Consider the following 20,571-nt stretch of genomic DNA (forward strand, 5'->3'; position numbering starts at 1 on the left):
GACACTTACTTAGCTGTGTGACCCTGGGCAAGTCACTTAACCCCCATTGCCCCACAAAAAACAAGAACAAAAACAAAACAAAATCAACAAGGTGTGAGATAAGGAGTATCTTCAGCCAGCCTGTGCTTTTTGAAAAGGCAAGTTAAGATGGGGTTCTGTAGCAAATCAATTCCACATTTTGAGTTTTACAAACCACTTTCCTCATGACACTCTTGTGATGTAAATAGTACACCCATTTGCTTGTCTCCATTTTACAGATAAAGGAACTGAGACTCAGAAAGGTGAGGAAGCCAGTAGATGTTGGAGCCTGAACAGCTTCATAACCAGCTAAAGCCCCTCTTTGAGGTTCCTAGCAGGCCTCTTTTCATGGTGCAGCCTTGAAAGGGTTCCCGGGACTCAGGAGTCTCAGTAGACCTAATGCCCTCAGATCTGGACCTTTCCACACAGAGGTTCATCAAGTATCAAATTGAAGTTTTCTGTGGGGCAGCTAGGTGGCGCAGTGGTAAAGCACCGGCCCTGGATTCAGGAGGACCTGAGTTCAAAAACGGCCTCAGACACTTAACACTTACCAGCTGTGTGACCCTGGGCAAGTCACTTAACCCCAATTTGCCTCATCCAAAAATAAATAAATAAAATTGAAGTTTTCCCCTTTTCTTTCATTTCTCCAGAGTCACACTCATCCTCAGTCTATGTCATTTGGATTTATTAAAAGTGAGTAACAGCTCAGCACTGGTTTTTATTTTTTGTACCCAGTATGATCTAAGAGTAAAATGAAGTTGGCCATAGGTGTAAGTACTGATATTTCATTTTACAAATGAGGAAACTAAGGCTTTGAGAAGCCATGGCTTGCCTAGGGTCATTAGGAAGAGGTAGCACCAGGACCCTAAACGAGGACTCCATATCCATTGGTTTTCTCATAATCTGCCTCCAGGAGCTCTGGGACAAAGTGGAGAATGGCAGGTCATCCAAAAGGACAGAGCCAGAAGAAAATTTAATAAGAATTCAGGGGACATTGACAATAATCGTAAAATTGGTATCACAGACTCAAGGGTTGTCAGGGACCACAAATGCCATCCAATGCTCAAACCCAGAGCATAAAAAGAAATCTTTATCAGTCAGTCAGTCAACAAGCATTAACTAAGCATCTACTGTGTCCCTCACTGCTTTCGAACATACTTAGATGTGTGACCCTGGGCCAATCCTTTGACCTCTCAGTGCTCTGGGCAATGCTAAGGCTTTCAGTTACAGAAAAAGTGCTGCTACAGATTATTGGAGACTTGACTCATCCAGGAGCACATTTTGCCAATAAAGCCGGGGTGCACTCCCTATCAGCACCACTGACTTTCATCAGGTGTTCCTATTGGGTTCTACAACCGTCAATCCCAACCATTATTTGCCTAGCCATTCCTCAGAAACTTGGAGTGAACCATGAACGTCATGCCTTCCTAGGCAGTTCACATCCTACTTTTACTCTAACTCTTAGATCAAGTCTTAGCTTGCTTGCAGCCATGAGTCTATCTCCCCCTGTGACTAGCATCTGTTACTCCTGATGTGGCCCTCTGAGGCCAGACGATAAAAGCAATCTGTCATCTGCAAGTACCATAAGATAAGGCATCGTAACGCTTCATGCCTCCTCTTCCTAAGGGGAGTAACCCATATCATGCTCCCTTAGCATGTTGCTAAAGAACACGCTCAGCTGCTTTTTAAAAATTGTATATTCTTTCTTGTAAGGGATTTTCTAGAAATTTTTGTAGAAAGAGATTTCTCTCCCCCCCCCCCCTCGAAATAAGGGAATTTTGAGAAATTCAAGAAAAGAGGAAGAGTATTTTGGGAAATGAAGGTGATATCAATTAAAAAAATTTTTTTTGCATGAGGAAATATGTAGAGTTCAGCTGTGATGTAGATCTTGGCCTCCATGGTTCTCACAGGTTAGGAGGGGGTGACATAAATTGTAAGGAACAGCCTCACCTGATTGATAAGTGAATTACAGGTTTGTAAAATGAAGTGCTTTTGAAGGCTGCTACGGTTTGAAGAGAAATGAAGGGAGAAATAGTCCAAGATACCTGTTCCTAAGTAGATTGGGTAGAGATGAAGACAGTTTGTCCCTGCACTTTCCCAGGACATGGAGGCCACAAAATGGTGAATGCAATGTCTAGTAAGTTTCTTGGAAGTGATGATGAATTAAAGATAAGCAGAATAATTTCCCCACTTGTAATTTCTTTTAATATAGCAGTCACTTTTATGTTTCTTATTCATTAAAAAAGTTGTAATGTTGCCTTTTGTTGTTTTTGTTGTTTGTTTGAGCATCATGCCTGGGAGGTAGTAAGCATTAAATTCTTGATTTAAAATTGATCGATAAAATCATTACCAAATTAATAAAATTATTCATTATTAAATGCTTACTTATCTGTTATACCATATTCATTTCCTATTTGAACCCCACCCCCTCCCCACACTGAGCCCCCCTTCCTTTGTTAACAAAAGGAAAAGGTTAAGCAAAATTAACCAACAAAATGACTGATGGGATATGCAATATTCTGATCCCGTGGTCCACCACTCCTCTGAGAGGAGAGGAGCGGATTTCTCTTTTTCAGGATCAAAATTGTTGCTTCTAATTGATGTTGGTATTTAGCATTTATGTTATCATAGGCATTGTATATGTTTTTCTCCTAGTTCTGCCCCACCTTACACAGGGTCACAGGACTAAGGTGTGTGAGACAGACATCATCCTGAATAGGATTTTTGTTATTCCCTCTGCCAGATTCCCCCTCATTCATATAGATAGTGATCTATAGGTAGATAAAACTAGATTTACTTTATTCAGAGGTCCACATGTATGAATATAATGCTTTTCGGCCTAAAAGGTGTTTTTTACTATTGTATTTACTGTCATATGTAGTTGATGTGCTTTGTTTGGGTTTGTGTGTCTATGTGTGTCTAGATCAGCTTCTGATTTTTCTTTTAATAAAGTTACTATTATCTTTTGGTTTTTTGTTACCTAAACTTCATCCTGTAAACCCTCTCTCTACCCACTTTCTTTGTAATGCTTGTTACAAGGCATGATTTACTGGATAGGCATATATTTGGAAATGAGGGTCTTATAAAAACAAAAATCAATTTTTAAAAAAGATAGTTTTTTAAAGTGCTTTCATATTCAGTATCTCCCTTGTCCCTCATAGCACTGCAGTGGGAGTAGGTAGGCCAGATGGCATTATCCCCATTAGACAGATGAGCAAACTGAGTGGGGTTAAGAGGTTAACCCCAAGGTCATATCCAGAGCAGTGGCAGAGCCAGGCCTAGCACTCAGCCCTCCTTGTTCCCAGTTTTTTTCACTGTAGTGTGTATTGGAGATTAATTTTTTTTTCTGTCCTATCTTGTGGCCAGTGGAAAGTCACGTGGCAGGCCTTTGATTCATGGGCCTGGCAGCTGGTGTGGCAGATCCATCAGAAAAGAACCGAAGCTTTCAGTCCCCTGCATTTGGGCTGCTCGGGATTTTTCCTTCTGCCAAGCCCTGAATGTGAAAATGTGTCCAACTGCTAAGCTCTCCTCAGGCCCTTGGCGCGGCGGCGCGGGGAAGGCAGGTGGTCTGAGGAAAGGCTCCCTTTTAGGTTTGCTTCCCAGCGCGCACAACACTGAACAGTGTGAGACAACTGTCAGTTCCTTCCTTCTCTTCTCCCCCTCCTCAGCAAAGCTGGGCCACAGATGGATGGGCTGGAAACATGTCAACCCTTCTCTGAAGGGCACGTCGAGAGCACAGTCCCAGGGAGAGGCACCAGCTCCATCATTTGGCTAATCTGTTTGGCCAGCGGAGAAAGTGTTCTGCGAGCAGGAGAGCAATAGGGAGGAGTGGCAGGCAGGCTTGTCCATTATCGCCCTCCTCAGCCTGAGCAGCCCCCCTCTGGCTTCCAAAGTGGCCAGCAGGCTTCTCAACCACCCTCCCAACCTCCGTGGGTGTGATGTTAAGCATCATTCCTTGTGTATGTCACTAAAGGGAAGGGAAAAATCGGAGGTTTAAAGTAGATGGCTTTATTTTCTCATTATTGTTGACAACCGACATATAGTACTTGAAAGTGTATCATCAATGACATAATCTCATTTGGACCTCATAACCATATGATGGTACTCTGGGTCTTACTGCCCCATTTTACAAATGAGGAAAAAGACTCAGAGCTGAAAGAATCATCAAGTGGTTGCATAGAAAGTACTGGAGATGGGGGCAGCTAGGTGGCCCAGTGGATAAAGCACCAGCCTTGGATTCAGGAGGACCTGAGTTCAAATCCAGCCTCAGACACTTGACACTTACTAGCTGTATGACCCTGGGCAAGTCACTTAACCGTCTTTGCCCCACAAAAGGAAAAAAAAAGTACTGGAGATGGAGTCACAGGGTTCTACAGCAGGAAGTAGGAGGGACCACCTAGGCCAAGCCCTTCATTTTATTTTTTTGTTTGTTTGGTGTTTTTTTTTTGTTTTAGTGAGGCAATTGGGGTTAAGTGACTTGCCCAGGGCCACACAGCTAGTAAGTGTTAAGTGTCTGAGGCCGGATTTGAACTCAGGTACTCCTGAGTCCAGGGGTAGTGAGTTATCCACTGCGCCACCTAGCTGCCCCCAAACCCTTCATTTTAGAGATGAATAAATTGAGGCCCATGGGAGTTAAATGATTTCCCCAAGTTCACAGAAGCAATAAGCTTTGCAGGTTGATTAACTGATTGACTGATGGAGTCAATCCACAATGCCTCAAGGAGGCTGTCACAATTGAAATTAAGGTAAACTGAGCCATAGAGTTCTAAATACAATCAATTTACTAGCAAAGCATGAATTTGCCAATAAATACTATCTCAGCTTCATCATCAATAGCCAAGACCCCAAGGTTGGGCTTTAGAGATCACTTTAATAGACAAAAGGAGAAACAGCCATATAAAAGGTAACATCATAGATGGGAAAACCCCCTGATTGGCTGGAGATTGGGTATGGGGAGAGGTGGGGTAGCAACCCCCCCTCCTTCCATCTGGTTGCTGATTGATTGTGTCCACCTGCAAAGTTAGTTAGTGGCACATGGATAACAAACCAGACTTCCCTGAAGGACAGAGATAACAAACCAGACTTTGTTGAAGGGCGACTAGTGGGATAGAGAGGACAGATTTCTTCTTTATTAATTTTTTTATTTAATATTTAATTTTTTAAAACAATTTTTCTTGGCCAGAGACTGAGCTTGACCTTTGACCCTATTTCTTTATTTATAAACTGCAGCAAATAAGAAGTGGAGTCATGGAAGGATCAATGGGATACATAATTGAAGAACTTCCCCCCCCCCCAGAAGACAGGCATAGTTTCACCAGGTGAAAGAATTAGGAGATTTGACTTATTATGACTGATTTTTCAATAAGAAATTTCTTTCTGAGAACATCAGGGCTCAGAATCCAGCTACTCTTTGACTGATTAGAATGAGGTTTATTTTCATTCAGACCAAATCCCACCACAGTCATGTTAAGCCTATCTGGCTCTCTCTCTCCTGCCCTCCCCAAATGTCCAGGCCTTCAGTGGTTTCAGGCAGCAGCTATAAATCACCCCAGAGGGAGGTTGGACCTCTACTTAGTCTGGACAGTTCATTTAAGTTTATAAACGAGCTCTGTGATAGGGAATATTCTCTAACAATCTGATGCTATCCTATTCCCATTGCATGCTGGGAAGCTTGAGGTGTGTGTTCCTATGCCTCTCTCTGTGTGTAAGTGTGTGTGATGGGTTTGGGGAGCTGAGGGTGTATGAATGTGAGTGGTGGGTTTGAGCACCTGGATTTCTGGAAGCATTCTAAGGCATGCCCTTATCTCACTTCAAGTTGATGGACCTGTTTTCTGTAAAATGGTGCCACCAGCTGCCCTTATACCCAGGAGTAAATGTTTAAACAACCTGCTATCCAAAACACAGTCTTTAAGTATAATCTGCATTCTTAATATTTTCTTCATCTCTTTCTTAAAACAGTCAGCTTTGGTGAGAACAGTGTCCCACTGGCTCCAGCATACCTTTGACATTACCCATCTTGGAGGGTTCTTGGGAATGAATGAAATGCTATCTATGAAGCTTTCTTGTTAGTCTTTCAGAGACCATTACAGAGTTCAGTTCTAATGCCAGTGATGAAGAGGAAACACTGTAGGTCTGAGATCCACAAGCTCTGACTAGTCTCTCTGCTGTAAATTTTCTGTGTGACTTTGGGGAAGTTCTTTTCCCTCTCTGAGCCCCAGCTTTCTTATATTTAAAAAGCGGGGAGGGCATTAGATTGAATAGCCTCTCAGGTCTCCAATTCTAAAAACCTTTGGTTGAATGTTGTGAATTTTTCTATTTCCCAGAGCTGCCCTTTGAAGTTCACTGTACGATATGTCTCCCCTGTGAGAGAGTCTGCCTGCTCACCTACCTATTCCTTTTCTTTTTCCACAGTTGCTAGTGAGAAGAGGGTGCCAGCAATGCCTGGATCCCCCGTGGAAGTGAAGATACAGTCAAGATCATCTCCCCCCACCATGCCTCCACGGCCACCCATCAACCCTGGTGGGCCCCGCCCGGGCTCCTTCACCCCAACAGCATGTGAGATTGTCTGCTCTTGTTTTCAGAACTTGCCTCTCTTGGTTTAATGGAACACTAGGAGAGTTGGGATGGTGGGGCAACTCTGGAGTTTCCTTTTCTCAACTGATCTATGGGACTTTCTCTCCCCAGGAGATCAGAAAAGGATAGGAACAGATCTGCCACTGTCACTGGTATGGGGAGTTCCCTTTACCAATGCAAGTTGCAGAGGTTTTCGACCTCTTTGGAGAACTTCCCTTTGATAGTCTAGTGAAGCTGATGGACCCCATCTCAAAGTAAAAGTTTTAAATGCATAGGATTACCAAGGAAACCAATTATATATATATATATATATTTTTTGGGGGGGGGTGAGGCAGTTGGGGTTAAGTGACTTGCCCAGGGTCACACAGCTAGTAAGTGTTAAGTGTCTTAGGCTGGATTTGAACTCAGGTCCTCCTGAATCCAGGACCGGTGTTTTATCCACTGCGCCACCTAGCTGCCCCAGAAACCAATTATATTGAGATTCATTGTCAAAATTTTAAAAAACAAGCAAAACAAGCTCATAGGACCCAGCACTGAGACGTTAAGGTCACTCAGCTTATTGATGTTAGAGGTGTAATTTGAACTCAGGTCTTCCTAATTTAGAAGCCAGCTTGCTATCTGCTGTGCTATGCTGCCTCTCAATCCTTGCATAATCCAGGTTATTTCTGAACCTGGTCCTCTTGTTTTCTCACGTGGTCATTTTTGCCTGGAGAATTTTGTGGTTCTTTTTGAGTGGAGCTAAAATGGCCAATTTAAATGATTATCCTGAATTTTCAAACTGCTTAGGACTCCAAATATTCCCTTTCTAATGTTATTGGAATTTTAGGGCAATTTCCAAAACACCAGCATGACTATCACCAGATGCTGGTTGAAGTAGCTTTTTTTTTCTTCCATGTGAGGAAGCAGCTCTTTGTGGAATGGGAAAAGGTTTCTACATAGTGCCTGGTACATATGTCATAGATGTACTTATTGACCGGCTGCATCTGCCTTAGTTTCCCCTCCCCATATAGAATGTTGCACAACAGTCGTGACCTAAAAGTAGCCCCTGGGGAGGTGTTGTTCACACCCCGACCCATGCCCCTGATTGTTCTCTTTTGTGCAGCTCTCCTGCCCTCTTGGCTCCCATACCCAGTAGCTCCATCCCACAGGTACCATGTTCTGATTCCATTGAGTCCAACTCTAGTGTCTGCACATGGGGAAAATAATGACCATTAGTAGAAGGAAGAAATTACATGTCACCCAAGGTTGGCTCAATATAATTTCTGGGCCTCCAAGCAGAAATCCCAGAAAGGACTTGGCTTGCAAAACAACTCCGCCTGTGGTGGTAGCAGGAGCTTTAGGTACACAGGACCTGCTCCAAGTTAGGGCCACGCTGTGCTAATTATGTGGACGTTGGTCTACTAGCTCATGTTTTCTCAGTGGAAAATGTCCCAGGATCTTAGAATTAGAGCTGGCAGGGACGTTGGTGGGCACGGAGGCTAATAACCCTCAGCCAGTCCACTAGGTAGTGAAGTAGATAGAGCGCTGGGCCTAGAGTCAGGAAGACCTGAATTCATATCAGGCCTCTGACGGTTGCTGTGTGATCCTGGGAAAGTCACTTAACCTCCTTTCCCTCCTCTGTAAAATGGGGGGTTCGGAGTGGGCATAATAGCATCTACTTCATAGGTTTGGTGTGAGGATCAAATGAGATAATAATGGTAAAATGCTTAACCCAAAGTCTGGTGCGTATGTAAGTGTTAGCTGTTATTGGTATTGCTGAGGCAATACTGAGGCTGAGACTGAGGCAAACAGAAGTTAAGGGACTGACTCAGGGATGTACAGGGAGTGGGATTGAAGCACAGGTCCCCTGCCCTTCAGATCCAGGGTTCCATCCACACTAAGCACCAAGTTGGCCCTCATGTAGCAAAAGACTACCGAGGCAGAGGCCCAAGGGGTTTCAAGGGCAGCATTTAGCCTGGGGCCTCATTTTCTCTGACAGATACCGGTCCCTCGAAGTTAAATAGCAGGGCTGTAGATTGATTTTCGCCCCAGGTGAAGGAGGGCACTGGAGAGTGCTGAGCAAAACCAGTTACTGACTTGTGGCTTCTGGTCTAAACAAGCCTGTGTATCTTGAAATGAAGCAGACCTTAATTACCTGATAAACATTTCCTGGTATTTGGACTTCAGAGGCCAGGCCAGACTGCAGATGCCTACATGAATGTCTTCCATTTGTATCTCCATGTTTGGCCACTTGGGGGTGGGTATGTTTTATTTGGGAAAAGACTGGACCATAATAAGCTTTTATTAATCTAGCTGTCAAAGAGACTTCCTTCAAGCTAAGGCCTGTGGGAAGAAGAGCACACACTTGGGGTGGGCCCTGATGTGGTGCTGGTGGGAGGGTGTTTATGGGGTCAGTGGAGAGGGCAGCGTTCCAAAGACAACTGACCTTTCTGTAGAAACACAGGCAGGGAGACAGATCATAGAAAGGGAACGAGAGGTGAGGGGCTCATTTCCGTTGGCCGTTTCCATGCAGTAAACAATGCAGATCCAGCCCCTCTGTCTGCCCCCACTAGATGATCTTTGAGAGTGGCCTTGGCCAAAATAATCATCCCCCTGCAGCCTGCTTGGTGATGAGCCTTGGCCTCACCCCTGCACAGCAGCTCACGCCAGCCAAGGACCGTAAATTTGGAGCTGGAAAGCGGTTCAAAGGCCCTCTGGGCCAACTCCTATTTTATAGGAGAGGAGGCTGGGGGCCAGACGGGTTAAGTAAGTTGCCCAAAGTCACACAGCTGGTAAATAGGACAGCTAGAATTTGATCCCATGTCCTTGGATTCCAAAGCCATTGTCCTTTCCACTACAGAAAAGCATAAACATATGAGAGCTGTGAACAAGATCCAGTAACACTTCATTCGAGGGGAGAGAGGTGGCAGCTAAGTAATTCAGTGGATAGAGCCCTGGAGCTGGAGTCTGGAAGACCTGAATTCAAATGTGACCTCAGATACTTCCTAGCTTTGTGACCATGGGCAAGTCACTGAACCTTCTTTGCCTCAGTTTCCTCATCTGTATAATGATCCAGAGAAGGAAATAGCAAACCACTCCAGTATCTTTGCCAAGAAAACCCCCAATGGGGTCATGAAAGGTTGGGCATGACCAAAAAATAACCACGGAGGAGAGAGGGTTTTTTTGGTTTGTTTTTTTAAGGCAATGGGGGTTAAGTGACTTGCTCAGGGTCACACAGCTAGTAATTGTTAAGTATCTGAGTTTGGATTTGAACTCAGGTCCTCCTGAATCCAGGGCCGGCTCTCTATCCACTGCGCCATCTAGCTGCCCCGAGAGGTTATTTTTTAATTCAGGTGCAGGAATAGGAACAAGATGGAAATTAGAGAAAGCTACTTGAAGGAGTTGACATTTGAGCTGGGCCTTGAAGGATGAATAGAATGTTAACAAAAGTAGAACATCATTTGCTTTAGTGAGAGATTCAGGCCACCTCTCTGAATGGCCCAGCCTCCCTCTCAAACCACTTCCAGCATGAAGCTGATTTTGTGGTGTGTTCAACTGGAAAATTATACTGAAAGGCATGTAGAATCCCCTTGTAAGGGGGAGCTAGGTGGCACAGCCTGTCTATGTCAGAGGCTGAATGTGAACCTGGATCTTCCTGGTTCCATGGTAGTGTAGACAGTGTGTCCACACATGTGTGTTCTTGTGTGTTCTCTCTCTCTCTCTCTCTCTCTGCTGTGTCACATTGTTGATTCATTAAATTAAGATCTTTCACATGAACTGTCATCCAGCCATGCCTTGCACATCTTGGGAAGTTAATTTCTTAGACTTGAATGTAGGGTTTCACATTTATCTCTATTTGATCTCACATTTTCTTAGACTGGATCTATCACCCAAATCTGCCAAGATTTGGAGCAGGGCTTGGAGGGAGGAATTTTGAATCTTGTCATTTAAGATGTCAACTATTTTAAAAAAAAATGTCAACTATTGGGAACAATGACAGCCCAGGCCTCAGAGGCAGAAGGAATTAATAACAAGATTGGCCTTGAGGTTCTTGATTCGTTCAGGCCAGTCACTTATGGAAGGTTCTCTATTTATATCTCCCTTCAGTGTCCAATGGGATCAACCATTCACCACCCACCTTGAATGGCGCTCCATCCCCCCCACAGAGGTTCAGCAATGGCCCAGCTTCATCCTCATCCTCATCGCTGACCAATCAGCAGCTTCCTGCCACCTGTGGGGCCCGACAGCTCAGTAAACTGAAGCGCTTTCTGACTACCCTACAGCAATTTGGCAACGACATTTCCCCCGAGATTGGAGAAAAGGTTCGGACCCTCGTCCTGGCTTTGGTCGTAAGTACAACCACCGTTCCCATCGCCAACAGCTGAAGCGCCTGACTTGGTCTGAAACTCCTTTTCCTAACCCAGCATGACAGAAGCTTGGTAGTTCTAATAGACGGTAGTCATTTTGTCCTCTCCTACTTGTGCAGAATGTAAACTCTTTGAGGGAAGGGGCTGTTTTGTTTCATCTCCCTATCCCCAGAACTCACACAATGGCTGGCTCATATTACAAACCTAATGAATGTTTGCTGATTTGGATTGAATCCATGGTAAGGGTGGTAATCAAAGAATTGTTACGCTCTTTACTCTGGTTGCGTCTTTCCTTGTCTGGCTTTGTTTCCGTTCTGATGAACCTGCTGAGAGGGGTCTTTTCTTCTGCCTTCTTAACTGTGTCCCAACAGACTGCTGTTCAGCAGAATCAGGCCAAGGTTTCTATTTCCTATTCCTATGACATTCTTTCCAAACTAGAGAGGAGAAAACCAAGCAGCAGGTTTAATTTCCCGAACAATTATTTTCCAAATTAGGAGCTTCCCAGTGTTTGTGAACAGCTCCAAGGGGCTCCCACCACTGGGCACCTCACGAGAAGGCAGTTCTCTCAGAATTACAGGACACACATTATTTCCATAGTTGCCACATTCACATTCGGTCCCCTAGAACAGAGTGGTGTGATTTCCTAGTGTGTCCACTGCTCAGCGAGCTGTTCCATAAAAACTACCAGGGGTCCTGCTGGTGCTGACCCTGGTCGAGGAAGGAACTTCTGATGCCCCGAGTTCTTTTGGGGCCAGTCCACATCTTAAATACCTTCCTCGTAAATGTTGGAGACAGGAGACTTCAGGACTCTATTTAGCACCGGGGACCAAACTCTTACTTATCAACTGGGTTATTAGACAACATAATGCCAGGCAGGGCCGGAGTGGGGTGAGATCTGGGTTCAGATCCAGCCTCTGACATTCGTTAGCTGGAGCGTGTCACTGAAGCCCTCTGGGCCTCATTTTTCTCATCTTTAAAATGGGGATGATGAGACTTTAGTACCTGCCTCATAGGGTTGTGTAAAGACCAGTCAATGCGCTCAATTAATAGGCATTTATTGAGTGCCTATTCTCTGCAGACACTGAGGATACACATTCAAAAGGAAAATAGTCTCTGCCCTCAAGAAGCTTACATTCTTTTGAGGGAGACAAACATTCACATACAGGTATATGTGTATTTTGTTGTGTTTGGTATATGCTGAATAGTGAAAAGGTAATGGGGGAGGTGGGGCATGAAGGCACTAGCAAGGATCGCAGTGGGGGGAGAGAACAGGAAAGCCCAGAAAGTGGCACCAAGGGTGAGTATTGATCAGAACTAGGGATTTGAACATTGTACACAGTATCAACAACATTGTGTGTTGATTAACTGGGATAGACTTGACTCCTCAGCAATACAGTGGTCCAAGATAGTTCCAAAGGACTCATGATGGAAAATGCTCTCCAAATCCAGAAAAAAAGAACTATGGAATCTAGATGCAGATTGAACCATATTATTTTTATTTTTCATTTTTTGAGGTTTTCCCCTTTTGTTCTGATTCTTCTTTCACAACATGACTAATGCAGAAATATGTTTACTATGATTGTACATAGATAACCTATATCAAATTGCTTGCTGTCTTGGAGAGGGAGGGGAGGAAGGGAGAAAAATCTGAAAATAGAAATCTTATAAAAACGAATGTTGAAAACTATCTCTACATGTAAGTAGAAAATAACAAAATACTTTTATGAGAAAAAAAAAGAAACTGGGGATTCTCAGAGGCAGCAGTGAGGAAACTGTGCATTTGAAGACAACAGTGGGAAATGAATTGTCCTGCATGAAGAAGAATGAGATAGGATAATGTATTAAGCTCTTTGGAAAGTTTAAAGTATGTTTTAAGTGTCATAGGCAGCTTGGGGGCTCAGTAATTAGAGTGCTGGGCCTGGACTCAGGAAGACTCATCTTCCTGAGTTCAAATCTGACCTCATACACTAGCTGGGTGACCCTGGGCAAGTCACCTACCCCTGTTTACCTCAGTTTCCTCATCTGTAAAATGAGCTGGAGAAGGAAATGGCAAACAACTCCCAGGATCTCTGCCAAGAAGACCCAAAATGGGGTCACAAAGAGACTGAACAACAACAACAACAGAAGTGTCAGATACTGTCCTTTTTATCTAAAGTTGCTCAGATAACCTCGGGAGAGGTTTGAATCTCAGACTTCAGGCCTGTCGGTTGAACATCTCTCTCACTTAGACTACTGTCAGTATGTCCAGATTTCACTCCAGTGGCCAGAGCCTTAAAAATAATCATTGTTCACACTTCTGCATTCTAGGATTCTACCCTGTCAGGCATGTATTGTGGCTTGTAGGGCCATAGGATCCTGGGTTTAGAGCAGGATGGGATCTTAAAGACCGTCTGGTCTAATTGCTTCATTTTACAGTTGAGGAAACTGAGGCTCCAAGATGTGAGTTGTCTTGCCCAAGGTCCCCTCCAGGTTAATAAGATCAGAACCACGAGGTCTGTAGATGCTCAGTGCTCTCAGTACTTCTCCCTCATGCTGCTGAAATGAGTGAATAAAAAGTCTTTTTTTCCCCATTAGGGACCAGCAGCCACAGATTTTACTCGTCTTCCTCATAGATCTTGAATTGAAACAAATTTTTGTCTCTGATTATCCCTGCAACTTTAGTAGCCTCTACAAGCAACCAGTTATCCAAAGAGCAAAGAGTTAGATTTGAGGGGAGCTTTCCATTTTCCAGGGGACATCAAAGAAGAAGATAGGATGATGTCACCTTTTCCCACTTTATTAGTAGGAAGCTTTGAAATTGAACCTCTTGCCCGACTTTTAGAAGGGAGGGGAGGAGACCGTGTGTTCCTCTTGCTTCTTTCCCCTTCAGTCTGAATTGTAGGTTCTTTTTTTTTTTTTTTTAAGTGAGGCAATTGGGGTTAAGTGACTTGCCCAGGGTCACACAGCTAGTAAGTGTTAAGTGTCTGAGGTAAGATTTGAACTCAGGTACTCCTGACTCTAGGGCTGGTGCTCTATCCACTGCACCACCTAGCTGCCCCTGAATTGTAGGTTCTTAAAGTGAAGGAAATGAGATTGGCCCTTTCCAAGGATTCCATTCAAACCTGTGGTAGAAGGAAGAACAGGTTAATATGTTCTTCCCTTTGCCTCTCATTGTCTTCCTCCTTCCCTTTTTCCTTCTCTTCTTCCTTCTCTCCTTCTTCCTCTTCTTCCTCATCTACCTCTCCTGTCTTGCCTCTTCCTCGTTTCCTTCTTCCTCTCTTCCCTCCTCTTTTTTCCTTTTCTTCTTCCTTCTCCACTTCTTTTTCTTCCTCTCCTTCCTCTTCCTGCTCCTCTTTTTCCTTTTCTTCCTTTCCCCTTCCTTCCTTTTCCTCTTTTTCCTCCTCTCTCTCTCCCTCTTCTTCCTCTTTTTTTCCTCCTTCTCCTTTCTCTTCCTCTTTTTTCTCCTCCCTTCTCTCCCCCTCACCTTTTTCCTCTATGCCTCTGGGGAAAGCCCATTTTGTAGTCCAGAGTTAGAATGCTGCCAAGTCTGTCCCCTGGCCTCATTTGGGCACTGCCTGGGGGTGGGAGGTTTGTGCTGGGGACGGGGGGGGGGGGGGCAGTGGTCAGCAGCTCTCATGTCTGCTTATCCCCTCCCACAGCGGAGATGATCCTGTAGTGACAAGTCCCTGCTTGGTCATGAAATTCTTGCCTCCCGAAGTGTGAAGGGACAGCACCGTGTAGCGGGACCTTTGAGGCAGCTGCTCGGTGTCAGGAGGCCTTGCTGCGGTCGGCAGCAGCGGACAAAAGCAAAGGGAAAAAAGGAACTTGTTTGGGGTCAGGGGAGATTTTCTGAGTGACCCCCTCCAACTCTCTTCCTTCTTTTTGACAGAACTCCACAGTGACCATTGAGGAATTCCACTGTAAGCTGCAAGAGGCCACCAACTTTCCTCTTCGTCCCTTTGTGATTCCGTTCTTGAAGGTAATGGGCCAAGCCTGGATACCCCAGGGCCCCAGACCAGCCCTCTGTGACTGCCCTGGGCTCCCCGCTCCCCACCCCCAGGCACTCATTGCCAGCTTCAGAGGTTTCGCTTTTCAAAGTTGTTCATCCTCCCTGAGAAGGGCTCAGCAGGCCTTTCCAAGGTGACAAGGTGACATCCCTTGGTGGGATGAGGGGGGAGGAGCCATTCCTCCTTACAAAGCATTTAGAACTTCCAGTGACCTCAGAGGTCACCTGGTCCAACCCCCACATTTAAAGCCGCAGGAAAAGTAAATTGCCCAAGACCCCCCTATCATAAATAACAGAGATGGAATTCAGACCCAGATCATAGGATGGCAGATGGAGAGATGGAAGAGACTTCCAAGGTCATGTCCCATAAGCCCTTCTTTTTACAGTGGAGGAAACTGAGGCCCAGAAAGTTGGAGTATCTTTGCCCCAGGTTATTTGGGTCAAAGCTAGGATTTGAATTCAGGTCCCTTGACTCAAAATTGAATACTCTTTCCCTGGTAACCAGCCTGTAGGATGGCAGCCCCTTTTGGATCTGAGTCAGGAAAGCCTTTGGCCCCAGTTCATTTAGGGAGCGTAAGAACACGTATCCCTTTTCCTCAGGGGCCTTCCTGGTAGCTGAAGGGAGAGAGGAGGGAGGACAGTGACTGGGCTTCCCTTCCCACACCACTCCTTCTCTGTAGAGGCAGAGACCTGAGGAAGGAGTGGTTATAGTTCTCAGTTAACACCTTGGTGGGAATGAGCAGACAGGCCACCCTGGATCTGGTCATTGGAGGCTCTTTCCAAAGGGGAAGCAAGTGAGAAATCTCACTTCTGCTTATAAGGTTGGAGTTGAGTGAGGAAGATGCTGGTAGTCCTGTCCCAGGGGATGCTGGGAACCAGGAGAGGGGAAAATACAACCGGGAGGATCTTTGGTAAAAATTAGTCAGGATGTGGACCGGCTCCAGATTCTGACTGTGAAACTTTCATCCTTGAGTCCTCATGACTTTGGATGAGTCTTTAGCCAATATCCTTAGCCCTCCAACCCCACAGGGAATTCCACGTCAGTTCAGGCCCATAGTCCAGCTGCTCCCAACTCTTTCCTCTTTGCCCTTTGGAAGTCTCTGCTGAGATTCCCACTTCCAGAGGAGAAAAAAGAGGTGAGCCCCGCCTGATCTCCTGTGGCTACACTAGCCACCCTCGGGATTCAGGAGATGCCATCTGTTCCCTCTTACCCTTTGTTCCTTCCAAAGTGCTGTGTGGGGACCCGCCCCAGGAGCAGCTGGGCGGGGGGGGGGGGGGGGGGGGGGATGGTGGGGGCAATGAGGAAGGAGACATTAGCAATGGCTGACTTTCCAAAGAGAAGGCCACTGAAAGACCTTATTTGTGGCCTTTAAAGCATAGGGCGGCTGCCCTGAACTGTTACTGCCCTCACTTCTGGGCTTTAGGAATTTATATTTATATAGTTTCTCCGACTCCTCCCTCAAAATGATTGGTTGCTGGGTTTTTTTGTTTTGTTTTGTTTTGGGGCAGGGCAGTGAGGGTTAAGTGACTTGCCCAGGGTCACACAGCTAGTGAGTTGTTGAATGTCTGAAGTCGGATTTGAACTCAGGTCCTCCTGAATCCAGGGCCAGTGCTTTATCCACTGTGCCACCTAGCTGCCCCCCTCCATTGGTTGCTTTTTGAAGAAGTAAATATACCTACCTACAGCAACTGTCCCCCACCCCTGCCCTAATCCCCTATTTTCTGGTTCTAATCTGATCTGGGCAAGCTATTAAGATCACCAAGTTTGTTAGAACTGTGAGTAAAAGAAGAGTCAATAGGCTCTGAGTGAGTGCTTATAAAGTACATGAATTTTTTGCTTTTAATTACTATGGGGCTTAAAAAAAAACCTCTTGCAGGAATTGGGGGGCAGGAATCTATTAGATAATTGAGATTATTTGGTCTGTGACTTTTGGATAAGCGAGGTGTTGATTATATTTGCTACTTGATGGACCATGTGAGAAGACCTTTCTTCCCTGGCTAAAGGGGATTGAAAACAGCAAGTTATAGGAAAAAAAATTCCTAAATGCTAACTTTTCCACTTAGCTGACTATAGAAGTGAGTGTTCCAGGTGAGAATAGTCTGCCTTCCAAAATAGCGATAGTATTCATTGGTTAACCTTAACAGTGTTTCCCTGCCCTATTTTCCCTAGCCCCAACAGCTGTGGTTGTGCTGTCTCAGCCGGGTCCAGATCCTGAGATTTCCTAGACAGATCTGTTCCCTGAGATGCAGAATAATGAAAGTATTAAGAAATAATTGTCCTAAGAAATAATTACAGTGTGTTTTTAATCCATCAAAAGACAGGTTGAACACAGGCAGAGTTCTCCCCCACCCTCCCCCTTTCTGCACCAAAATGCAAAGATCAGGCTTACTTTAAAAAAAAAAATGTTAATCCCGAGTGCCTGCTGTTCATGTCCCTGGAACAGTGAACCCGTCTCTGTACCTGCTCTGCCTAGTCATGCCCTCCTCCCTCCTCCATTCTGCTGTTTGGGCACACAGCAGGAGGGACGGACATGGTGGCAGCTTTTTGGCAAAGGAGCTGCTGTCAGTTTCTTTCAGCTCCAGGCACTAATGAGGGTGCTGGCTGCATTAACCCTTCATACAGAGCTGGCTTCATGCATGCATATTCGGTCCCTCTCCTGAGCTCATTGCTCAGCCAAGAGGCAGCCTGCTGGCCCTGAGTCAGGAGGACAGGGTGCAAGTTCTGATTCGACCCATATCAGCAGTGTGACCCTGGCTGTCTTCTCACCTCTCACTCACCCGGGCAGCTCTTTCAGACCACCACTAACAAACAGATTACCTAATCAGAAGGTCCTTTCTATACCAGTGACTTTGTACAGAAATGAAATCACGGATCTGGATTACTCCCCACCCCTCAAAAAAAAAAAAATTCATCATTTCCTTTTGGGATAAGAGCTTCAGGGGCAGCTAAGTGGTGCAGTGCATAAAACACTGGCCCTGCATTCAGGAGGACCTGAGTTCAAATTCAGCCTCAAACACTTGACACTTACTAGCTGTGTGACCCCGGGCAAATCACTTAACCCTCATTGCCCCACCCCACCCCCCAAAAAGCTAGCTTCAATTCTTTATTTCAGACTCAGTTTTTGAGTGTAGACATGCATTTTGTTTTGTTTTTGTTTTTTGTTTTTTGCAGGGCAATGAGGGTTAAGTGACTTGCTCAGGGTCACATAGCTAGTAAGTGTCAAGTATCTGAGGCCTGGATTTGAACTCGGGTCCTCCTGAATCCAGGGTTGGTGCTTTATCCACTGTACCACCTAGCTACCCCTGACATGCATTTTTTTTTAAAAAGCACCTCCCCTCTCTTTCATTGGGGTTTTATAAACATAATAGTAAACTTTACTTCTTATATGCAAAGAACTCATACAGTTGAAAATTTAAATTCAGCTTATTAGAGTTCTAGTTAGGGGTAGTCTTCAGGAACAGTTTTAAGTTTGGAAGAAGGGGACTGGAAAAAAGAGAGTTAGCATTTACACAGCACTTACTATATGCCAGGCACTGGGCTAAGCACTTTACAAAAAGCGAACAAGAATTTATACAGCACCTACTATGTGCCATGCACTGGGCTAAGTACTTTCAAAATATTTCTAGTCCTCACAACAACCGTGGAAAGTAGATGCTATTATTATCCCCATTTTACAGATAATAGTAATAATAGCTACCATTTATACAATGCTTATTATGTACCAGACACTGTGCTGGGTGCTTTATAAATCTCTCTAGTCCTTATAACACTCCTGGCAGGTAGGTACTATTATTATTCCCATATTATGGTTAAGGAAACTGAGGCAGATTTACCCTGGGTCACATGACTAGCAAGTATCTGAGGTCAGACTTGAACTCGGGTCTTCCTGACTCCAGTCTCGGCACTCTGTCCACCAGACTGCCTCCTGAACAAAGTAACCACAGAATCACAGGATGTCAAACAAGAATGGACTCTTTTGGGTGAGGAAACCGAGATTCAGGTGAAAGGATTTGCTTAGAGTCACACAGCTTATTCATGGCAAAGAAAGGATTCCAGGCCCTCTGACTCCCAACAAATCAAAGGCTTTTTCCAACCATATCATCTCCCCTATTTTCTTTCCTTCCCTCCACCTCCAAAGGGAATGACTATTCAGCCAATGAATAAGATTAAACATTTGAATGCCAAATGATCGGGGCTTTTCTCTGAAACATTAACTAGCGTATCGTCATTCCCAGTGATACCCATACTTCTCTTTCTGGTCTGCCAGGCAAGGTACAAATTTCATCTTTGAGGCTCTCCCACACTCCTTCCCAGCATGCTTCCTGCTGGTGGTACCCCCGTCCTTTCTGTCCCTCAAGCCAGAAAGCTTGGATCATCCATTTTCCCCTGAGGAGCCCTAAGTGGTAGAGTCACAGATTCTTAGATGCACCATTCCCCACAGGTCAAGCCATAGTTTGAACTCTTTCATTGATGGGAAGCTCACTATTTAACAAGAAAGCCTCTTTCATGGCTGGGCAAGCCCTCAAATTTATTTATTTATTTATTTTGCAGGGCAATTGGGGTTAAGTGACTTGCCCAGGGTCACACAGCTAGTAAGTGTTTAAGTGTCTGACGTTGGATTTGAACTCAGGTCCTCATGAATCTAGGGCCGGTGCTCTATCCACTGTGCCACCTAGCTGCCCCAAGCCCTCAATTTTTTAAAGGAAAGAAATGTTCTCTTGCTATTGACCTAGAATTTGCATCCTTGACATTTCTGGCCATCAGTCTTGGAAGAAACAGATGATATCTTCTCGTTCTTCTGTGTAAAAATGGCACACCACATTGGGATTTAGATTAAATGTAAGGACTAAAAGACCAACCTGGGTTCCAAGGGATGGATAATGAAACACACATTCCTCTTCTTGGATAGGTGGTGGTATGCTGTGGGGTGCAGGTTGTTGCATACCTTATCCAATATGGTCACGTTAGCTGGGTAAAGACCTCACTGTTTTCCTTACACACGCAGTCAGTGTCTGTCTGTCTCTCCTCCCCCACCTCTCCCTCCCTGCTTCCTTCCCTCCTCTCTTCTCTCGCTTCCTTTCCCCTCCCTCTCCCCCTCCTCCTTCCCTCCTTCTCTCTACCTCTCTTCTCTCTTCTCCGAACATCTCACTTCCTTCAACTACCACTCCTCACAGAAGAACATGGCTTCCAGACCCCTCGCCCCTCTGACCTTCCTCCATTGCCCCAAGCCTATCAGTGTTCCTCCTGAAATAGGCATAGCAGAGACTGGCAAGACTCCCCCTGTCTTTTGCTCTGGACGTTAGCCGCATTAGTGAAGTCTGAAAGGACCTTGGTTTTATTTTTTTGCTTCTTGCACATCAGCGTGGAGTCCCCTCCCTCTCCCTCCCCAGTCTCTTGCCATGTGACCCATTCTCAAACCTTGTACCTCCCCCCCACCCCCATTCCACACTGGTGCATGTGGTGTTTTGTCTTCGCAGGACTTCACATTTCAATTTGCCATTTACTTCCATCTCCATCATTCCAGCCGTTGAGGTCACTTGGAGCTTGGTTCTGTCATCCATCATCTCCACACACTTGATAAGCCATCTGTGCTCTCACCCAAGCCATTGATAAAAATGCTGACTGGAACGGGGCCAGGGCCAGAGACT

General features: G+C 45.2%; 1 protein-coding gene across 11 annotated transcripts in view; it reads left to right on the forward strand.

Annotated features, from left to right (window-relative positions):
• CBFA2T2 (CBFA2/RUNX1 partner transcriptional co-repressor 2) overlaps positions 1-20,571 on the forward strand; it is a 181,282-nt gene that overhangs the window by 128,873 nt on the left and 31,838 nt on the right. For all 11 annotated transcript variants that reach the window (XM_043985292.1, XM_043985287.1, XM_043985291.1 and 8 more), the window contains 3 exons: positions 6,430-6,573; positions 10,678-10,919; positions 14,806-14,895. In XM_043985292.1, the coding sequence (XP_043841227.1) occupies positions 6,430-6,573; positions 10,678-10,919; positions 14,806-14,895 (476 nt within the window). The remainder of the gene's footprint in view (positions 1-6,429; positions 6,574-10,677; positions 10,920-14,805; positions 14,896-20,571) is intronic.

This window comes from Dromiciops gliroides, chromosome 2, assembly GCF_019393635.1.
Source record: "Dromiciops gliroides isolate mDroGli1 chromosome 2, mDroGli1.pri, whole genome shotgun sequence".
Lineage (NCBI taxonomy): Eukaryota > Metazoa > Chordata > Mammalia > Microbiotheria > Microbiotheriidae > Dromiciops > Dromiciops gliroides.